This window comes from Equus asinus, chromosome 5 (genome assembly GCF_041296235.1).
Source record: "Equus asinus isolate D_3611 breed Donkey chromosome 5, EquAss-T2T_v2, whole genome shotgun sequence".
NCBI lineage: Eukaryota > Metazoa > Chordata > Mammalia > Perissodactyla > Equidae > Equus > Equus asinus.
In genome coordinates this window covers 79,604,329-79,626,336 of record NC_091794.1, presented here as the reverse complement: position 1 = coordinate 79,626,336, position 22,008 = coordinate 79,604,329, and the positions used below count along the sequence as shown (strand labels likewise).

Sequence of the window (22,008 nt, the reverse complement as noted above, 5' to 3'; positions counted from 1 at the left end):
CAGAGCCCCAGCTAAATATTTTTTGTAAGTGCTCTGCTATATAAACAAGTTTGTGTGTCCATGTGAGATATAATGATTTATTGATGAAACTATAGAACCAATGGGGAAAGATGAGATATTTATGTATTTCTTTATTATCCAATCAGTACACGTGAGGGTTCTTTATAGTATCCAGACACCATCTCTTTCTCTTCAGGTTCAGGAACCATCTCTTCATGTTTTTTATTGTCAAGTGCATCATTCCTGGCTAATTTCACATCTCCTACCGCAAGAAAAAGGTAGCAATACTACTACTCCAGTGCCATGGCTCTGGAACCTGTTTTATAGAAACAGTATATATCTCCTGCCTGTTCAGTTCTCTAGTATCATTTATTTTATGCTGCTCACATGATTACTCATGATGCCACATTATCCTTATCCTTCATGCTGCCTGTGAATACTGACTTCCAGTGACTCTTCAAGGTTGTGACTGCTTTATTGATGATTACCACAAATGCAAATCCTACCCAGAGTATGTAGGGAAAATGTGAATTGTAATTCGTTTTCTAGTCATGTTAAATGTATCATTTGAACCTACCAAGACTGAATCATGAAGAAATAGAAAATAATTACTTGTAAGGAGATTGAGTCAGTAATCAAAAACCTCCCAACAAACAAAAGACCAGGACCAGATGGCTTCACTGGTGAATTCTACCAAACATTTAAAGAATAATTAATACCAGTCTTTTTCAAACTTTTCCAGAGAATAGAAGAAGAAGGAACACTTCCAAACTCACTACAAGGCCAGCATTACCCTGATACCAAAACTAGACAAGGACACGACAAGAAAAGAAAATTACAGGCTAATATCCCAGATGAACATAAATGCAAAAATCCTCAACAAAATTTTAGCAAACCAGACTTAACAATACATTAAAATGATCACATGCTATGATCAAGTGGAATTTATTCCAGTGATGCAAGGACGGTTCATTGTTCAGACATCAATCAGTGTGATATACCACATTAACAAAATGAAGCGTGGAAATCAAATGATCATCACAGTAGATGCAGAAAAAGCTTTTGACAAAGTTCAACATCCATTCATAATGAAAACTCTGAACAACGTGGGTATAGAGAGAATGTACCTCAACATCATAAAGCTATATGTGACGAGCTCATAGCTAACATATTCAATGGTGATAAGCTGAAAGTTTTTCCTCTAAATCAGGAACAAGACAAGGATGCCCACTCTCACCACTTTTATTCATCATAATACTAAAAGTCCTAGCCAAAGCAGTTAGACAAAAAGAAATGAAAGCATTCATATTGGAAAAGAAGAAGTAAAACTGTATGTGTTTGCAGACGGTATGATATTATTTATAGAAAACCCTAAAGACTCTACCAAAAAACTGTTAGAACTATTAAACAAGTTCAGTAAAGTTGCAGGATATAAAATCAGTATACAAAGATCAGTTGTGTTTCTATACACTAATAACAAGCTATCAGAAAGAAAAATTGAGAAAACAATTTCATTTACAAGTGCATCAAAAAGAATAAAATACCTAGGAATAAATTTAACCGAGAGGTGAAAGACCTGTACATTGGAAACTGTAAGACATTGATCAAAGAAATTGAAGAAGACACAAATAAATGGAAAGATATTCTGTGCTCATAGATTGGAAGAATTAATATTGTTAAAATGTCCATACTACCCAAAGCAATCTAAAGATTCAATTCTATCCCTATCAAAATTTATCAATTAAAATTGTACAGCATAAACATAGAGCAGCACATCTTTCAACCATGTCTTCTCTTGGGCTCTTTCAGCCCCGCATGCCTGGGTTTAAGGGCTGTACTGCCTTAGAGGATTATTGTAAAGCTAAATTACGTAATTAGGTCAACTGTCTGGCACATGGTTTAGGTACGTAAATGTTAGTTTCCTTGTTCTTTTCTCTACCACCCAGAAAGAAGATGAGTTTTTTATTTTTAAAGAAGTAAAAATGTAGAAACAAAGTTGAATTGGAGCCGTCGCAACAGATCCCTGATGGAGAGTCTCTGTGAGAGTGGCCTATACAGCTCAGGCTAAAGCTTTTACAAGAGCTTCCTGGAGAGCATCCTCCTAGCCAAAATGAAATATATTACGAGGCCCTGGAGACAAAGATAAACTGCAGTGAAATCAGCTCCAGAATCACTGATCAAACAGTAGAGCGGCCCGGTTTGTTGAAAAGGTATTGCAGTGCCCAGGAGCAGTTGCTGAAAGTCAGGGTCTCCAGAGCTGAGAAATACCACAGATTCCAGATGGCTCAGATCAAGCAGTCCCTCGTCTCCTAAAGCGACGAAGAGACATGAGACAGTGCTGCCAAGTTTGTCATAGATCGCTGTAAGTGGGGCAAAAACTCTAGAAGCCTAGGTTTGCACTGGAGTTCACAAAGGGCAAAGGGTCAGTGATGCCCAGGGCAGGATGGATTGGTAACACCCCAAATATGGGTGAATGAAGAGACTGATGATAATGCAGGAAGAGCCAGCAGACCTGTAATAATGGGGACGGAGGGGAGAGGCAGTCAGAGGAGATAGAAATTGTCCTTAAGGAAAAAAGTTTCCATCTTGGAGTTTGAAAGGATCTAAGTAACCTTTCTTACATAAAATCTATTTCAGAAAAAAAGGAAAATGTTTAATGCTAGAATAGGATTACTAAAGCTAACCTAAGCTGCTTCTGCCATCTCCCAAGTCATGTCATTGTTTAAGAGACATCCCTCTACTAATTGGAGAAAGGCCTCTTCATTGGGAAGGCTAGAGAGGACAGAACTGAGGAAGCAGTGGTGGGGTGAGCTCTGTGGAGGGTTCTTATCTGTGTTCATGCAAGGCCTGCCACACAGTAATATTGGGTAGCTATATTTGCTTGAAAGGAAACGATTATTTGTTAACTATTATTTTTCAGGCAGTGTAGGTGTTATAGACATCGTCTTATTTTATTCTCATAACCAGTTCCTCGATCTCTACATCAGGAAATTAGCACATGGAATGAGGGACACATGGTAGGGCGCTGATCTGAGTTCAGTCCTCTCTGAGAGGATTCTAGAAACTAGACTATTGGTCACAAGATGCCCATCACTGATCTGTAGAGTCCTCAGGAATAACCCTCAAAATCCCTTCTCCATTTTCCTCAGCCATTACCACCTCTGCCTGACACTTCCTATTAATCAACTGTCAAGTCAAGGCAACGAATTGAGGTCAGTCCAACATTTTGTTGGGTACTTATATACTCTGTGCCATGCATGGTACTCTGCTCTGCATTATGCTCTGTTTTCATAGTCTAAGAGAGAAAGATATTTAAATGGACAGTTACTCTTCAGTGTAACTAGCGCTAGGCTGTAACAATGTCCTAGTCATCATCGTATCCCTAATCTCAGGCCAATGTCTGGCACATAACAACAAGACTGTTACAGTTAGCATGTATTGAGAGAGAACTATGTGCCAGGCACTGTACTAAGCACTTTATCCTCAACATAGTCCTCATAGCAGTTTTATGAAGTACTAGCATAATCCTAGTTTTAAAGATGTGGAAATTAAGGCATAGAGCAATTAAATAACACACCCAAAGTCACACAGCTAGTAAAGGATAGAGCCAGGAGACAAATCCAAACAGAGTGACTCTATTGATGCTAAGTGTTTGTTGAATGAACGAACGAATGAGTGAATCAGAGAAAAGAAGGGAAGGAGGTGAGAGAGAAAGGGAGTGTGGGAACAAGGGAGCAAGCTAAAGTGAGAGTCACTTCTAGGTAAAATGGGGTACACAGGCAGGATAGCTTGGTTCTATTTGGGAGGGGAAGCAATCATGAAAAGCTTCATAAAGAAAGTGCTTAAACTGAATGCGCCAGATGAATAGGTCGTCACTGGCCAGGGCAGGGCCGGGTAGCAGAGCTAAGGCCAACCCTTCTACTTTTGTATTACATCTTTTCGCCTCTCACCTACTCAAGGATGTTTCTCCTACAGCTGTCCCGTCTCCACTACATAATTTCTCCTCCTCTTATTCTAATCAGCTTATAAACATACTAAAATATTTCCTAACCTCAAAAAACATCGTTCCCTGCTTCTTCCCTCCAGCTATGGCCCATTTCTCTGTCTCCCTTTATAGCAAACTCCTAAAAATAGTAGTCTATAGGGGCCAGCCGCATAGTGGAGTGGTTAAGTTCACATGCTGCTTCAGCGGCCTGGGGTTCTTGGGCTCCTATCCTGGGCACCAACCTAAGCACTATTCATTAAGCTATGCTGTGGCGGTGTCCCACATAGAGGAACTAGAATGACCTACAACTAGGAGATACAACTATGGGGCTTTGGGAGGAAAAAAAAAGAGGAAGATTGGCAACAGATCTTAGCTCAGGGCCAATCTTCCTCACCAAAAACAAACAAACAAACAAACTATATTCCATGACTCCAATTCTCCATTTTCTTTTAAACCCAGTGAAATCAGCATTTTGCTCCCACACCCCAGTAAAACAGCCCTTTCAAGGTCAGAAGTAACCTCCATGTTGCCAAATGCAGGTGTCAATCCTATGGCCACACCTTACCAGGCCTACTGCAGTGTTTGACACAGTCTATCCCTGCATCCATCTTGAGACACTTCCTTCCCTTGGCACTATGCTCAATTGTCATCACACTCTCTCCTGATTATTTTTCTATTTCATGGACTGCTCCTTTTAGCCTCTTTCAGTGCTGCTCCTCGCCTCCCAAATGTTGATCCTTAAAATGCACCCCTGGATCAGGACACTCTCCCACTGGAAGTCATTCAGTGACTCTCTCCTGTGACAGAATCCAGACTTGAGCTGTGTTCAAAGCCTCCACCCTCTGGCTGCCTGCCTGTGCTGCCCCATCTTTCACGTAACGTTTCTGTGGTGCTCTAGAGCACAGCCAGCCCTTGCGAATGTCCTTTCTCACCACAGCCTCCCAAGATCCCTGGGAATCCAGTGCTTCCTGTTTGCAGATGAGGAAGCTGAGAATCAGATTTTCCATCACTGGCCAAGGTCACACAGCTTGCCAGTGTCCTCTGTGAAAATTTCGGATTCCACATCCTATGCTCTTCCCACTTACAACCCATTGCTTGGCCTGATTCCTTAAACTCGCTGCTTCGGAGTGAAGCAGGGGAGTGGAAGTCTGGTTCCTTCTTTTGGGTTCCAGTCTGTCCATCTGGATTTCCTCTTGAGAGTACAGTGGTTTACACTCTTCGCCCCAGGGGTTTGGTAGTCACGTTTGCAGGACAATGGGTGCTCTTAATGGTTGAAATGCTAAATCTCCCAAAATGAAAGGCCAGCTGCAGAGTATGAAGAGAACAAGGGCTGAGTGATTTGATCAGACATCTGTGGGGGCCTCCTGGCATTTGGAGTGTGAGTGCCTTAGAGAAACTAACTATTCTGGCCCAAGGGAGTTGGCAACTGTTAATCTTGCTGGTTTTGACCGCTAACTGCCCCAGAGGTCCCAGCCTGCTGTATGACTCAGAATCCCCAACACTCCCCCTATTCTTCTCTCACTGGGATAGTCAGGAGGCCATTTCTAAGGCATTTTAATTTGGTAATAATTTGACGTGGCCCACTGTACCCGGGGCTATGCTTTTAGAAGTTACTGTTGCTTTCTGAATGGAGGGTTGAAATGGGGAGCTGCTCATCCTTGATATCTGACTACCTTGCACTGTGTGGGAAGAGCCTTCCCTGCTGGGTTCTGGCTTCCCTGTGCTCCAGCTTGCCAGTGCTTCCTCTTCTCCATTATAGGTTACCTGAGTCCGTGGACCCTGGAGTGTCCCATGGCCCTTATTCTAGAAGCACCTTGGCAAAAGTTGGTGGTGTAAACTAGAGAGAGGAAAAATGTGGCCAAAGGTTTGTCTGTTGTTGTACATGCCATCCATCTTTCATCTTCTTTGTGAAACTTTTTGGCATTCAGAAAGACCGTAAGAACCCACAGTACAAGGTAGGCAAGCAGATAATGGGGGATTGGGAGACAAGGATATGAGGGATTCATAATGCCTCACTGCTTGTATACACACTTTCAAAGAGCTGTGCGAGGCCTTCTCCATCCTCCTCTCTATCCAGTCTCTGCCTGCACTGACCTCCTGTGTGCTCTCCTCAGACTCTGCTTCCCTCTGTGATGTCTCTTACTGTGATACACATAGTGCCATGTTAAGAGCTCCTGCACTGGTGTTAGAGAGAAATGGGTTCAAATCCAATATCTACCACTTACCAGCTATATGCTCTTGGATAAGTCTCTTCATCTTTCTGAGCTTGTGTGTAAATTAATAATGAATAGCACCTACTCACATAGCTATTGAGAGGAGTAATTGAAAAAATCTATAATGTTTTAATCACCGTGACTAGTCCAAAAGCTTCCAGTAAGTTCAGTAGTTGCACTGAAATTTATATTTTGTTTCTGAAATCCAGTTGTTAAGAAAATATTGCTATGTAAATTATTTTGTTAAACCTTTGACTTTCTTTTGCTTACCAAATAAAGTCCCGATTCTGGCTTGTCAGTCAGCATTTGCATTTGCATTTGAGGCTTTAAATTTCATTGGTAGGGAAGGGTAAAAAAATGTAGATTTCTAGAAGAAATTACACACGGATACAGATGAGTTTGTATAAATTCAATGAGCAATTACTCTGTTCAAGGCCCTGGACTAGGCCCACAGGGGCACATGAGTGAATCACGCAGGACACACAACAGACAGTGGCATGATCATTTCTGGCTATCTAGTACAGGCGTCAGCCCCCTGTCTCCCATACCCACCCCTCCCAGTCCCTGCAGAAGGCAGCCCTGGGGGAATTGCCACAGGGCCCCAGCACAGTAGAGCAGCTGGTCATCAGAGTGTTGGCAGCAGGCCCAAGAGTGGAGGCGGGTGAGGTTGGCACCAGGAACTGACAACCAGCCAGGGCTCTTCAGGTGCCCCAGCACACAGGGCCTCTAGCCCCAGCAGTCACTGAATGTGTCCTGTTCTTCCGTTGTGGTTTTCCCTAGACTGCAGTGGGCAGAGTTTTTGGTGGCCAGGCAGTGACTCCAGCCCCACATTGAAAACATAAGGACGCTGAAGCCCATAGATGTGAAGTGATTTGACTACAGTCACACAGCAGCAAAGCCAGGGCTGGAACACACAAGTCTGCTGAAAATATTCAGCAATCTCTGACTTGTGGATTCCTGAGATTGTCTTGTTTCCAGTCTAAGTGCAGTGAGACTGTCAGGGTCATTTTACTCCTTCAGAAAATTATAAGGGTCTTCTGTGTACCCAACTCTGTGTAAGGTACTGGGGGTGCAGGGTTAAATCAGGCTCTGACCTCAGGGGCTTACAGTATAATGAGGGAGACGTACTGCTAACAGTTACAGTACAGCATGGCAAGTGCTAATGGGGATAAGTACGTTATGTGGGTGGCAGGGAGAGGGACTATGGGAGCATAGAGGTGGCACTTAGCCCCATCTCAGGGTTAGGGTATTACTCCCAGTGAAGTTGACATCTGAGCTTAGTTGTGAAGGACCAGTAGGCATAGCCAGATGGAGGAGGACAAAGAAGAATATTGCAGGCAGAGAGAATAGGTTGCAGAAATAGCCCAACTTATATTTGGTCTCTGTTCAAGGCCCTGAGTGGTTCCCACTGGCTGGGTCATAGCGTGTATGGAGAGAATAGAGGCAGATGAGGCTGGACATGTAGGACCATACAAGGAAGGTTGAAAGGGCAGTATGAGTAGCAAAGCCTGAGCAGCATTCTCGTTAGGTCTCTAAGCTCCACTTTCCCCATCTGGGAGCCTGGATGGGGTTCCTGATTTCCTTGGTGTCAGGCTGACTGCTAAGAATCTATTCAAAAGCCAGTGAGTTCCGTTTACCAAATTCCATTGAGGGGCCTTGCTTATTTATCTACCTATTCCTTTGTGATTTTTTCCCCCTGAAAGCTTGATGTAGAAAAGGGGATAAAGTGCTGATTATAGAGAATGAAGCTTTATTCGAGGTTTAAACGCCTACAAGCCCTTCATGAACTAATAACCTGCTGACTGCTCAGTGCCTGGCAAGCTGTGACTTTCCTTCTCTTTCCATAGGCCACCTGAGTTAGCCACCAAGTACGCAAACTTTTCAGAGGGAACTTGCAAGCCTGGACATGCTTCAGCCTTGATGACTGCCATCTTCCCCCGGTAAGTGCTCCAGTTTCTTCCCATCACCCAGACAACCTGGTCCATGGTCCAGCAGTCAGAGACTCTGCCCTCATGGCAAGTGATATGCTCCTGAGAAGAGGAGATTCTATTGTAAGTTCCCTTCTGTCTTCTCAAGTCTGTGGGTGCCTGGAAAGGACTTTACTTCTAGTTGGTTCCTACCCCAATCCTACTCTATGCCTCGCTACACCTTACCCACTCTCCTGCTTCTTGGAGCTTGCACCTGCCAGCACAGCTTGTTTCTGTGAGGGGGAGCGAGGAGGTAGAATCTAGGTGGTTGCCACTTGGAAGCCTGGTATCCAGAAGCAGCCAGACAAAGCTCCCCAGCACAGAAGCTCCTGTCATACAATCAGTGTCCAAACTCTTTTGGAAGCTAGGACCAGCTTCCTGGCCTCAGGGAAGTATATCCAAATATAGCAGGGAAGAAATAGGAGTTTCTGAGGCTGACTGTTTTGACTCTTTCCTTCTTTGTCTATTTTGCTTTCTGGAGTTCCTGATTTCCTTGATAGTAGGCTTGCTGAATGAAGCTGTGCCAAACCCTGGGAGTTCCTTTTACCAAATTCGCTAAGAGGCCTCACTTACTTATCTGCCTTTTCCTTTTGGGTTTTCTTTTCCTGCAGCCTTAGTGTGGAGAAGGGCCTGATGTGCTGAGATTGTCTTGTCTGCAGTCTGGAGTGCAGTGAAACTGTCAGGATCATTTTGTACCTTTGGAAAGTTATAGAAGTGTCTGATGTGGAGGGGCTGGAGGAATGGCTGCTCAGGACCTTCCAAGACTCAGGATGTAGCGCTTGGACCACCAGAGGAGCCTAGGGGTGGCCTCTTGGGGTGGGCTGTTCATGGGGGAAGGGCTTTCACCCCATCCTTTAGAAGGCTGAGGTGAGGGCACACAATGTGCTTGCAGAGGAATGCTGAGAAACAGCTTGCCCAAAAGGAAACCCAGGATATTTGGGTTTTATGCTCCTTTTCTTTTTCTGATGTGAGCGGTCCAAGCTTAGCTCCTGTGTAAAACAGGCTCTGCGGCTGAATATCTGGTGTTCAGATAGAGATCTCTTTGTCCAGGGTCTGCCTTCCGAATTGATTCCAAATATTCTACTTCCCCCAACTATTTATTGAGCTCCTCCTCAGTGTCTGGCTCCACGTTCCATATTCTTACACGTGTTTTCTCAGGCCCTCGTGACTCAGTCCCCTGGGCCAGACACCTGTGAGTGTCCTTGACCTGTATATAGGTTTCTTTTACATTTTCTAATTGAAAGTAATACAAGCATGTGGTTAAAAAAATAAATAACTCAAACACTGCAAAAGGGTATATATTCCCACTCCAGACCCCTTCCCCAGAGACGGCCAATGTTACCATAAATGGGAACATACTGTATTTATTGTTCTGCATCTTGCTTTTTACTCCTAACAATGTATGTTAGAAATTATCCCATTACCAGCATATATAGTAATCTTATTTCTTAAAGATTATGCAATATACAATTGTATGGATATATCATAATTTTATTAAAAGTAAGGCTTACTGAAGCTTAATTTACATACGGTAAAATTTAGTTTTTAGTGTAGTTGTATGAGTGTTGATAAATGCACATCTTTGAGTAACCACCACAACAATCAATAGAACGTTTCCATCATCAGCCCTCATCAGAAGTTCCCTCGTGCTCTTTTACAGTTAACCCCTCCCCTGATCCCCAGCCCCTGACAACCACTGGTTGGTTTTCTGTCCCTGCAGTATTTCCAGAATGTCATAGAAATGGAGTTATATAGTGTGTAGCCTTTTGAGTCTGCCTCTTGCATTTAGTATAATCCATTTGAGAGGCATACATGTATTGTGTATATCAGCTTTATGTTCTTTTTTATTGCTGAATAGTATTCCATGGTATGGATGTAACACAGCCTGTTTATCTACTTAACAGTCAAAAGACATTTGTGTTAATTCCACTTTTTGGTGATTATAAAAAAACCTCTATAAACATTTGTATACAGGATATATGTTTAACTTTATAAGAAATTGCCAAACTGTTTTCCAAATTGACTGTACTATTTTGCTTTCCCGTCAGCAATTATGAAAGTTCCAGTTGCTCTACATCTGTGTCATCACTGTTTTTAATTTTAGCTATTCTAGTAGATTTATAGTGCTATCTCACTGTGGTTTTAAAATGCATTTTACTAATGACTAATCATATTGAGTATCATTTTCATGTGTTTATTTGGCATTCTTTTATCTTTGAGGAACTGTCCAAATCTGTTGCCATTTTTTAATTGATTGTCTTCTTATTGAATTGTAAGACAACTTTACATATTCTGGATAGAAGCCCTTTGCCAGATAGGTGGTTTACAAATATTTTCTTCCAGTCTATGGCTTGCCTTTTCATTCTGTTAACAATGTCTTTCATAGAGCAGTTTTTAATCTTGCTGAAGCCCAATTTATCAACTTTTTCTTTTATGGATTTTGCTCTTGGTGTTTTATCTAAGAAATCTTTCCCTAATCCAAGGTCAGAAGTTTTTTTCCTGTTTCTTCTATAATTTTTATAGGGTTAGCTCTTATGTTTAGGTCTATGACCCTTTCAAGTAATTTTTGTATATAGTGAAATGTTAAAGTTAAGGTTCATTTTTTGCATACGTGTATTCAGTTGTTCCAGAACCATTTGTTGAAGACTATTCTTTCTCCATTGAATTTCTCTGCCATGTTTCTTGAAAATCAGTTAAATGTATGGAAAGATATATGTGGGTCTGTTTCTGGATTCCCTATTCTATTCCATTGATCTTTATGTCTATCCTCACACCAATATCATACATACATAGACAGCCATGTCTTCTGTTAATAAAGACAGTTTTATTTCATCCTTTCCCATCCGGATGCTTCCTATTCCTTTTTCTTGCTTCGTTGCACTGGCTAGACTCTAGTACGATATTGAATAGATAAAGTGAGAGTGAATATACTTGCCTTGTTTCCAATCTTTGGAGGAAAGCATTTAGTCTTTCACCATTATGGTGTTAGCTGTAGGATTTTCATAGATACCCTTTTTGAGATAGAGCAAGTTCTCTTCTATTTCTAGTTTATTGAGAATTTTTATAATGAATAGTATTGAATCTTGTCAAATACTTTTTCTGCATTTTTTTAGATGACCATATATGGCTTTTCTTTTTCAGTCTATTAATATAGTGAATTACATTGATTTTTTTTTATTGATTGATTTTTTTAACGTTAAACCAACGTTTCATTTCTGGGATAAACTTCATTTGGTCCTGATGTTTTGTTCTTTTTATATATTGCTGGGTTCAATTTGCTGATTTTTTTAAGCATTTTTGTTTTTCCGTTCATGAGCAATATTGGTCTTTTCTTGTAATCTTTAGTTTTGGTTTCAGGTCAATGCTGACATCATAGAATAAGTGGGAAAAATTCCTTCATCTGCAGATTTCTGAAAGTTTTGTGTAGAATTGATAATATTTTTCCCTAAATGTTTGGTAGAATTCACCAACAAAGACATCTAGGCCTATAATTTTCTTTATGGGAAGGTTCTTTACTAAGAATTAAATTTCTTTAATAGATCTAGGGCTTCCCTATTTCTATTTGAGTTTTCCTGTTTCTTCTTTGGTAGTTTGTCTCTTTCAGGGAATTTATGCATTTTGTCTAAATTGTTGAATTTATTGGCATAAAATTGTTCGTAATATCATCATTATTATTTTAACACCTAGGATCTCAAGAGTGGTCCTTTCTTTTATGCCTGACATTGGTAATTTGTATGTTTTCTCTTTTTTTCCTAATCTGCCTGCTTAGTGGTTTATCATTTTTATTGAGCATCTCAAAGAACTAGATTTTAGGTTCATTGATTTTTCTCTATTGGTTTTTTTTTTCACTGTATTCTTGTTTTCTGCTCTTGTCTTTATTATTTCCTACCTTCCACTTATTTAGGGTTTAATGTGTTTTTGTTTGTTTGTTTGTTTCTTAAGGTAGAAGTTTAGACCATTGATTTGATTCCTTTCTAATATAAGCATTTAATGCTATAAATTTCCCTCAATAAACTGTATCAGCTACCTCCCACAAATTTTGATATTGTATTGTTATTTTCATTGAGTTAAAAATTAAAAATATTTTCTAACTTCACTTGTGATTTATACTTTGACCCATGGGTTCTTTTGAAGTGTTTTACTTTAATTTCCAAATGTTTGAGGATGTTTCAGATATTTTTGTTATAGATATCTGGTCTGTTTTTGTTGTGATCAGAGAATATGCTTTGTATGATTTTAATACTTTTAAATTGACTGTTAGGATAAAATATGGTCTATCTTTGGAATATTCTGTGTACACTTGAAAAGAAAATATTTCTGTTATTGGGTATTCTATAAATGGCAATTAGATTAGATTGGTTGATAGTGTTTGTCAAGTTTCCTATATCCTTACTGATTTCCTGTCACTTACTAACAGATGGATGTTGATTCTCTATCAGTTTTTGCTTCATGTATTTTGAAGCTCTTCCCTTTAGTGCATATACATTTAGGATTGTTGTATCCCCTTGCTGAATAGATTCCTTCATTATTTTGAAATGTCCCTTTTTGCCTGGTAATAATCCTTGCTCTGAATCTTCCTTTGGTTGATATTAACGTAACCACTTCAGTCTTTTTAAAATTAGCTTCATCGTGGCATATGTTTTTCCATCCTTTTACATTTTTGTGTGTTGGGGGGAAAGAGTATATTTGTTTTTACACTTGAGCCTCAGAGAAGTTGGGTATTAGGGCTGGTTGGCAGCAGTCCGTCATTTTACATCTAACCTACCTGTCTCTTTATGATTAAAATGGATTTCTTATAGACAGCACATAGTTGAGTCTTGCTTTTTTATCCAATCTGACAATGTCTCCCTTTTATTGGAGTTTTTATACCATTTACATTTAATATAATCATCAATAAGTTTGGGTTTAAATCTATCATCTTGCTATTAGTTTTTACTTTTTTCTTTTCTTTTCTTTTCCTGCCTCCTTTTGGAAGAATTGAGTGTGTTTTATGGCTTCATTTTACCCCACTATTGGCTTAATAGCTCTACCTATTTGTTGTGTGTTTTTCTTGATTGTTCTAGAGTTTACAGCGTATATCTTTCATTTATAATCTATTTTCAAATAATATTATAGCACTTCACTTAGAGTTTAAGAACCTTACAATAGTATATTTCCATTCCCCCTCCTATCCTTTGTGCTATTTTTTTCTTTTTATTATTTTTGGGGTTTTTTTGTTTTGGGGAAGATTAGCCCTGAGCCAACATCTGCCACCAATCTTCCTCCCTTTGCTGAGGAAGACCGGCCCTGAGCTAACATCCACGCCCATCTTTCCTCTACCCTTTATGTGGGATGGCTTGACAAGTGACACGTCAGTCTGCACCCAAGATCCAAACAGGTGAACCCCGAGCCACCGAATTAGAATGTACGAATTTAACCGCTGCGCCACTAGGCCAGACCCAACCCTTCCTGCTATTTTTGTCAGACATTTTACATCTATATGTGTTATAAACCCACTCAGCATTGTTCTCATCTATTTTTGTTTTAAACAGTGATTTAAAAATGAGCAGGAAAAGGCAACCTGTAGAATGGGAGAAGATATTTACAAATCATTTATCTGATGTGGGATTAATATCTAGAATATATAAAGAACTCCTACAGCTCAACAACAACAAAAAGACAAACAACTGATTAAAAAATGGGCAAAGGACTTGAATAGACACTTCTCTAAAGAAGATATACAATGGCCAACAAGCACGTGAAAAACTGCTCAACATCACTAATCATTAGGGAAATGCAAATCAAATCCACAGTGGGACACCACCTCACACCATTAGGATGACTGTTATCAAAAAAAAAAAAAAAAAAACAGAAAATAATGAGTGTTGATGAGAACGTGGAGAAATTGGAACCCTTGTGTGCTGTTGGTAAGAATGTAAAATGGTGCAGCCACTATGGAAAACAGTATAGAGATTCCTCAAAAAGATTGAAAATAAAATTACCACATGATCCAGCAATTTCACTTCTGGGTATATACCCAAAAGAAATGAAAGCAAGGTCTCAAATTGATATCTGTACACCCATGTTCATAGCAGCATTATTCACAATAACCAAAGCAGCTTGAGTGTCCATCAACAGATGAAAGGATAAACAAAATGTGTATATGCCTACAATGGAATATTATTAATTTAAGCCTATTTAATAGCCTTAAAAATGAAGGAAATTCTGGCATGCTACAACATGGATGAACCTTGAGGGCATTATGGTAAGCGAAATAAGCCAGTTGTAGAAAGACAAATACTGTTTGGTTCCACTTATATAAGGTATCTAGAATAGTCAAATTCATTGAGACAGAAAATAGAGTGGTGGTGGCCAGGGAATGGGAGGAGGGGCAAATGGGATGTTGCTGTTTAATGAATATAGCAGTTCAGTTTTGCAAGATGAAAAGAGTTCTGGAGATTGGTTGCATAATAATGTGAATGTACTTAACACTACTGAATTGTACACTTAAAAATGTTTTAGATGATAAATTTTGTTATGTGTATTTTACCACAATTTATTTTTTTATTTTTTTGAGGAAGATTAGCCCTGAGCTAACATCCTGAGCTAACATCCTCTAGCAGTCCTCCTACTTTGCTGAGGAAGCCTGGCCCTGAGCTAACATCCATGCCCATCTTCCTCTACTTTATCTGTGGGACGCCTACCACAGCATGGCTTGATGAGGAGTGCGTAGGCCCACGCCTGGGATCTGAACTGGGAACCCCGGCACCAAAGCGGAGCGTGCGAACTTAACCGCTGCGCCACTGGGCCAGCCCCACAATTTAAATTTTTTTTTTTAATTTTTAATGAAGGGGAAGTGGGAAGTCTTTTATGAACTTATTTTTACTCTTTGTCTTTCTTCCTTTCTATAGTTACATAATTCCATATGATATCCTTTTTCTTCTGCCTAAAGAACTTCTTTTAACATTTTTTATGAGACAGGTCTGATGGCAATGAAGTCTTTCAGTTTTGGTTTGTCTGATAAGGTCTTTATTTTACCTTAAGTTTTGAAGTCTTTTTTTTTTTTTTTTTACTGAGGTATACAATTCTAGGCTGACAGTTCCTCACACACAAACAGTACGTTAAAGATATAACTTCATTTTGTTTTGGCTTGCATAGTTTCTAACGAAAGTCTTCTGTCATCCGTTATCTTTTTTAGTTCATTATGTAACGTTTCTATTTTCCTCTGGCTGCTTTTTGAGATTTTCTCATTATTACTGGTTTGAGCAATTTGATTATGATGTTCCCTGTTGTGGTTTTCTTTATTTGGCTTGGGGTTTATTTAGCTCTTTGGATCTATGGGATCATACTTTTGGGTTTTTTTTTAATCAAATTTGTAGCTTATTTTTGGTCCCTATTTTTCCAAATATTTTTTCTGTCCTACCTCCCTTCCCAGGATTCCAATTACATGTATGTTATTTGTCCCACAGGCTGCTGATGCTCTGTTTTGTTTTTTGTTTTCAGTCTTATTTCTCTCTGTGCTTCACTTTAGATGGTTGACATTGCTATGTTTTCATATCCACTGATTTTTCTTTTGTAGTGTTTAATCAGCTATTTATCCCATCTGGTATATTTTCATTTCAGATATTGTGTTTTTAACCTCTCTAGTTCCAATTAGATCTCTTTATATCTTCCATTTCATTCCTTATTATGCTCATGGGTTCTTGTGCCTTCTTGAAGATATGGAACATAGTTATAATAGCTGTTTTAGCATCCTTGTCTGCTAATTCCATCATGTCTGTCATTTCTGGCATGGTTTCTACTGATTGAATTTTCTCCTGGTTATGGCCTATATTTTTCAGTGTCTTTATATGCCTGCCTGGTAATTTTTTATTAGATTCCAGACAGTGCAAATTTTATGTTTTTTCCCTGCTAGATTTTGTTGTTTTCCTTTAAGTAGCGCTGAATTTTGCTGGGGCTGTGGTTATGTTGCTTGGAATCAATTGTAGGCCTTTGAGCCTCGCTTTTGACATTTTTAGCGCAGATCTTGAGCAGTCTTTTGTCTAGGACTAGTTTATCTCCATTACTAATGCAGTACCTTCTGAGGACTCAACCCAGTGCCTTGTGCATCAGGAGGTATTTCCCCTCTGGCAGATTATTTCCACTGTGGTTTGTGTGAATCCAACCAATTTCCAGCACTCTATGAACACCAGCAATTATTTGGCTTACTAATGGTCTTTCCTCAGCCTCAGAGTTTCCCCTCATGTATACACATGTCAGCACTTGGCCAAAGATCTGAGGGGACCCCTTTGCAGATCTCCAGAGCTTTCTGTGCAACTCTGTCTTCTAGAGTAGTCTTCTCCACAAATTCTAGTCTCCTTGGCCTACCTAAACTTTGACCTGACTTCTCAACTCAGAAAGACCATCAGGCTCTACTTGGGGTCCCCATCCCTGCACTGGTCTGAAAACTATTGTTTCATGTATTTTGACTTTTCTAGTGTTTAAGGTAGGAGGGTAAATCTCATCCCTGTTATTCCATCATGGCTGGAAGCAGAAGTCCCTTATTCTTTTTTACATAGCATTCCATGGTAAGGATGTACCATGGTTTAGTTAATCAATTCCCTATTGGTAGACATTTAGGCAATTTCCAGTCTTTACTATGACAAATATTACTTCAGTGAATAATCTTTTTTGTACATCATTTCCCATACACGTGAGGTCATCTAGAATAAAGTGATATTTCTGGGTCACAAGTTGTAAACATTTATAATTTTGAAAGTTATTGGCAAATTGCCCTCTGTAGCAGTTTTTGAATTTACATCCACACATAGTATGAAGGTGCCTTCCTCTGTGTTTTCTTCTAGTACCTTTATAGCTTTATTATTTATATTTGAATTATTAGTCCATCTGGGTTTTTGGGGTTGTTTTTTGTTTTGTTTTAGGTATTAGGAGTGATCCCTGTTGTTAGACTCTAGGTTTGTTTACTTTTTTCCTTGTGGGTAGCTAGCATTTCTTGATATTTTGACCAAATGTATTAAATAAATTCAGGATTTTGATTTTTATAGCATCAATATTTTGACACATAAGGTCTTAATGCAGTTCTTTTGATGTGTTAGTTTTGACACCCTCTGATAAAAATAAACTGTTAAATTTTTCTTTTTTTTAAGTACCAAGTGCTGTGTGAAACATTCTTTCTCAGTCTGTTCCTAAGCCTCACCCCTCCTTGATCCCACCCAGTCAGTCTCCCACACTGGGCACAGATAGGGGAGCAGGCAGTGGTAATGGAAGGGGTACTGATGTGCCAGCCTGTCCTGGCTGCAGAGTCCTGCTTCTCTGGGAAGCTAACCCTTTCCATCTGACACCTTTGTGCTGTCTGCTGGGACGTCCTTCTTTCCTTCCTCGAGACTCACCTGCCTGGATACATCTCGCTCTAATGAGAGAAGTGGGGAGGAGGAGTTATAAGACCCAAAGGAAACTCAGATTTCCTTTTGAGCACCTACTATACTCTAAACGTTGGCTTAGGGCCTTTCATCTGTTGGTCTCGTGGAATGGAAAGTCTTCCCTGACCTGCACCCCCCCGCACACACCCAGTTACTCTTTTGTCAACCAGTGACACACGTAGCTCCGCTTTGTGCTTATAATTACTTATTGACATTTCTTCTCCTGCAGTGGGCTGTGAACTTCTTAGCATAGAGACATGGTCTTGTTCATGGCTGCCAACGCTTAGCAGGCCCTTTAGCACTTGGTAGGCACTTAATGTTTGTTTTACGAATGAATGTTAATTTCTGCCCTCAGGAGATTGAGAGTCCGAAGGTGTGAGGAATGTTAGTAAGAAACACTGTTTCAGTGGAGAGAGTGAAGAAAAATAATTATTTTTCTGTAGAAAAATAATTATTTTGACATGTACCAATACATGTTAGATTGGACAGAGATGACATCTGGAGACAGAAAGTTCTCACAGCTTTCTCACTTAACAGACCATGTGATCTTGGAAAAGTCTGAGCATTACTTAACTCATTAGTCAAAAGAATGAAATGAGGTGATGTATCTCGGGGCTATAAATGTTAGATCATTCCAGGAAAATTTAATGTTAGACACTTACTAAGTGAATTCTGTTTTCTCAATGACTTTCATTATGATCAGATAAGTTTTCTCAGGAGGAAATAAAGATCCCAGAATAGGTCATGGTAAACATTTAAAATGTAGGTTTAAAGAAAAAATATAACTCATAAAACCTTAATTGGCACACCCTGTTTTCCTGGGGATGTTTTGCTCACATTCGTTTGAATGGCTTTTTTGTGCTTTGGTGAAAAATTGAGTATCATGTCTTTTAGATGGTGGCCAGTGGAGCCACTCAGCATTGAGAGCAAGTGTGGCGTCCACAGGCTGAGCCTGTGGCAGACGGTTTCAGCAGAAAACAGAACTCAAATCCAGGAGGTGGACATGCTGCAGAGCAATAGCAGCAGCAGCAGTGATAGCTAACAACTACTGCAGTATCGGTATCCATGTATCAGGTCCTGTGCTAAGACCTTTTCCTATTTTTTCTGTTTTAATTCTCCCAACAGTCACATGAGATAGATACTGTTATCAATCTAGTTTTAAATATGAGGAGATGGAGTTGTAGAGAAGTCAGTCAATTTGCCTGAGGTCACACAGGTAGGAAGTGATGGGGCCGAGTTTTGAACCCAAGCACTCCAATTGCAGAGCCCACATGCTTAACTACCACATTCTACTTCCTCTCACAGCTGCCGTCACATGGACATCCTGGCTAGTGGCCGAAGTACAGAGGTCTACCAGATGCCTGGTGGTGGCCAACTAGGCTCTGGTGTAGGAATTACCCTCTTGCCCAGCTCCAGAGAGGAAAACCTCTCTTCCCGTGAGACACACTTTGCTTTAGGAAGACCAGGGTGCATGGTGTGTATCCATGACTGTGTGTGTCCCTGATTCTCATACTGCTAAGGAATCATTGCCATGGTCCAAGCTGTCTGAGTTCCCGAGAGTACAAGGATGGCCTTTGAAACTTGGCTAAACTCTCTGAGGCAGGAAGTCTGGAGTATTGATGAAGTCCCAGATACCTGTTTTGGGGCCCTTGCGTGAGAAGGTACAGGAGACCTATTGCACTGCCTTGGGGGTTTTGAAAGCTTGTGGGCTCCTGGCCAGGGTAGATGAGTATCTGGTATCCTCACATTCCAAAGCCCCTCCCTCTCTGCTCTTCTCGAGAAAGATGCTGAGACTTTTATCCTTATACCACCAGGGAAAGGTGGTAAGATTGAGAGACATCCTTGCTAAGCTTTGTCCGTACCATAAATTACAGAGAACAGAGCACCATCCACTTCTACAGAATCATTGTCCTTCCAGACTGGGAGCAAGTTGAGTAGCAACCCCCACCCCCTCACCCCAGGTGTGTACAGAAGACTCATTACAGTTGCTTTCTCCACTTCCTCATGTCCCTCTAACTCAATCACTGTAGTCTAGTTTCCACTACCCCTCCCCTCCCTGAAATGCTCTTGTCCAGATCACCCAAAAGGGCTAACTGACAAATCTGATGGGTTAACCTCTTTTTTTGACCTCTCTGAAGCATTTGACAATATTGATCTCTTCCTCCATTTTGGTTTTGGGGTTTTTTTTGTTTTCTTTTTTGTTTTTTTTTGGTGTGTGTGTGTGAGGAGGATTGACCCTGAACTAACATCTGTTGCCAATCCTCCTCTTTTTTGCTTGAGGAAGATTGTCCCTGAGCTAACGTCTGTGGCTATCTTCCTCTATTTTATGTGGGGTGCCACCACAGCATGGCTTGACAAGTGGTGCTATGTCCACGCCCAGGATCCAAACATGCAAACTGCAGGCCACAGAACAGAGTACGCAAACTTAACCACTGTGCCACTGGGCTCCATTTTGGAAACTCTCTTCTCATTAATTCTTTGTCCAAACTCCCTTCCAGTTCTCCTCTTACTTCTCTGATTGTTCCTTCTGAGTCTCTTTGGCAAGCAGTCTCCTTTTCCTATGCCCACACTTAAATGTTGATGTCTGCCTGGGTTCAATTATGGCCCGCTTTTCTTACTCTGCTGCTTCAGCTAACATATAGGTGCTGATGCCTCTCAGATCTGTTCAGAGCCTAAAACTCTCCTGATCTCTAGACCCAAATACCCAACTTCCTGCTGGACAGCTCCACTTGGATGACTCTCAAGCATCTCAAATTCAATGTATCCAACTCACTGAATTTCTAATAAATCTATTTGTTGCCTATTTCAGTGAATGATACCACTATCCACTCTGTCACCCAAGCCAGAAATCTTTCTCTTTCCTTTCTCAACCAAATAGCCAATTAGTCATTGAGTCCTGACACTTCTGTACTCTATAATATCCCTTCTCTGAGGTCAGTCCTTCTCCTGTGCTCTGATTCCCCAGCCTTTCCTGGATCTTGGACCTGAAGATCCAGGAAGCTGGATCTTCATTCTCTGTACTGACTCCTTCATATCACTATTTTACGATACTCAAGTTTCTCCCATCCCTTAAGAAGTTACCCCATTGACTCTACCATCGTGTAAACCTAATGATAATAAGTACCATTTGATTCATTGAACAAATCTTTATTGTGCACTTAATATGTGCCAGACACTTTTCTAGGTGCTAGGCCTTCAGTATTGTATAAGACACGTAAAATCTCTCCCCTCAAAGAGCTTACAGTCCATTGGCAGACACAGACAGCCCATATGTATAAAACGTCACAGTTTTTTTTGTTTTGGGGGGTTTTTTTGGTGAGGAAGATTAGCCCTGAGCTACCATCCACCACGAATCCCCTTCTTTTTGCTGAAGAGATTGACCCTGAGCTAACATCTGTGCCCATCTTCCTCTACTTTATATGTGGGATGCCTGCCACAGCATGGCTTGACAAGCAGTGTGTAGGTCCCTGCCCGGGATCCCAACCTGCAAACCCTGGGCCACCAAAGTGGAGCGTGCAAACTTAACCACTGCGCCACCACCACCGGGCCGGCCCCAAAATGCCACACAGGTTTTTAAAGCACTTACTGTGTGCCAGCCACTGTGCTAAACATTGTGTGTTCATTACTGCACTTAGTCTCTACAATGACCCTGCAGAGTAAGTGTTGTTATGCCCATTTTACAGATGAAAACGCTGTAACTTGCCCAAGGTCACAGTAGCACAGAGCCAGGATCAAACCCACCAACCCCACCTTAAGTCCTGAGTCATGGCTCTGAACCATGAGCCTGTAGGGACATGCAAATTCCTTTTGATTGGAGAATGTTTTAAATATTTTCAGTACATCTCCCCTGCAGTGAAATCCTTGGGTGCTGGCCCTTTCCAGGAAAAGCAGTGCTCAATAGCTGAAGCTTCTCTGCAGAGTGTCCAAGGGCTGACAGCGCTGCAGGGGCCAGGCAGGCTACATGCCTGTCCTCGACCTGGACTCCAGCTTGAAGCTGGAAGAGTTGCCATCTGTGTCCTTTTGGTTTCTCTGCTGTCAATTTTTTTTCATGTGTTCCTCAGTGTCAGTTGTTCTGACCTCCTCTTGGAACCAATCCATGATCTGTTTTTAAATCAGCTCCACTTCTTGTCTCAGCCTACCCCTTATGCCTCCCCCACCATTCAAGGAACTCAGCCCCCCAGTACCCTATAGCTATACACCCTATCTCCTTCCTCTTTGCTCTGTGTTCCAACCCTCATAGGTGAGTCTGTAGTAGATAGGCAGAAGTTATGTTTCCTTTGGAAAAATCTCCTTCCCTAGATGACTAGGGACCCATACTTCTTTGCACACTTCTTTGACTGTTGCAGACCCACCCACTGGGTTTCTCTGGTTATAAATTCATCTGCTGCAAGATGAAGTGCTAGTCTGATGAGAGCGGAGTGTGTCTTTTCTCCTGCCCAAGTTCA

General features: G+C 40.8%; 1 protein-coding gene across 8 annotated transcripts in view; it reads left to right on the top strand.

Annotated features, from left to right (window-relative positions):
* Positions 1-22,008, top strand: part of ST3GAL3 (ST3 beta-galactoside alpha-2,3-sialyltransferase 3) — a 192,982-nt gene that overhangs the window by 108,305 nt on the left and 62,669 nt on the right. For all 8 annotated transcript variants that reach the window (XM_070510117.1, XM_044770611.2, XM_070510120.1 and 5 more), the window contains one exon: positions 8,046-8,138. In XM_070510117.1, the coding sequence (XP_070366218.1) occupies positions 8,046-8,138 (93 nt within the window). The remainder of the gene's footprint in view (positions 1-8,045; positions 8,139-22,008) is intronic.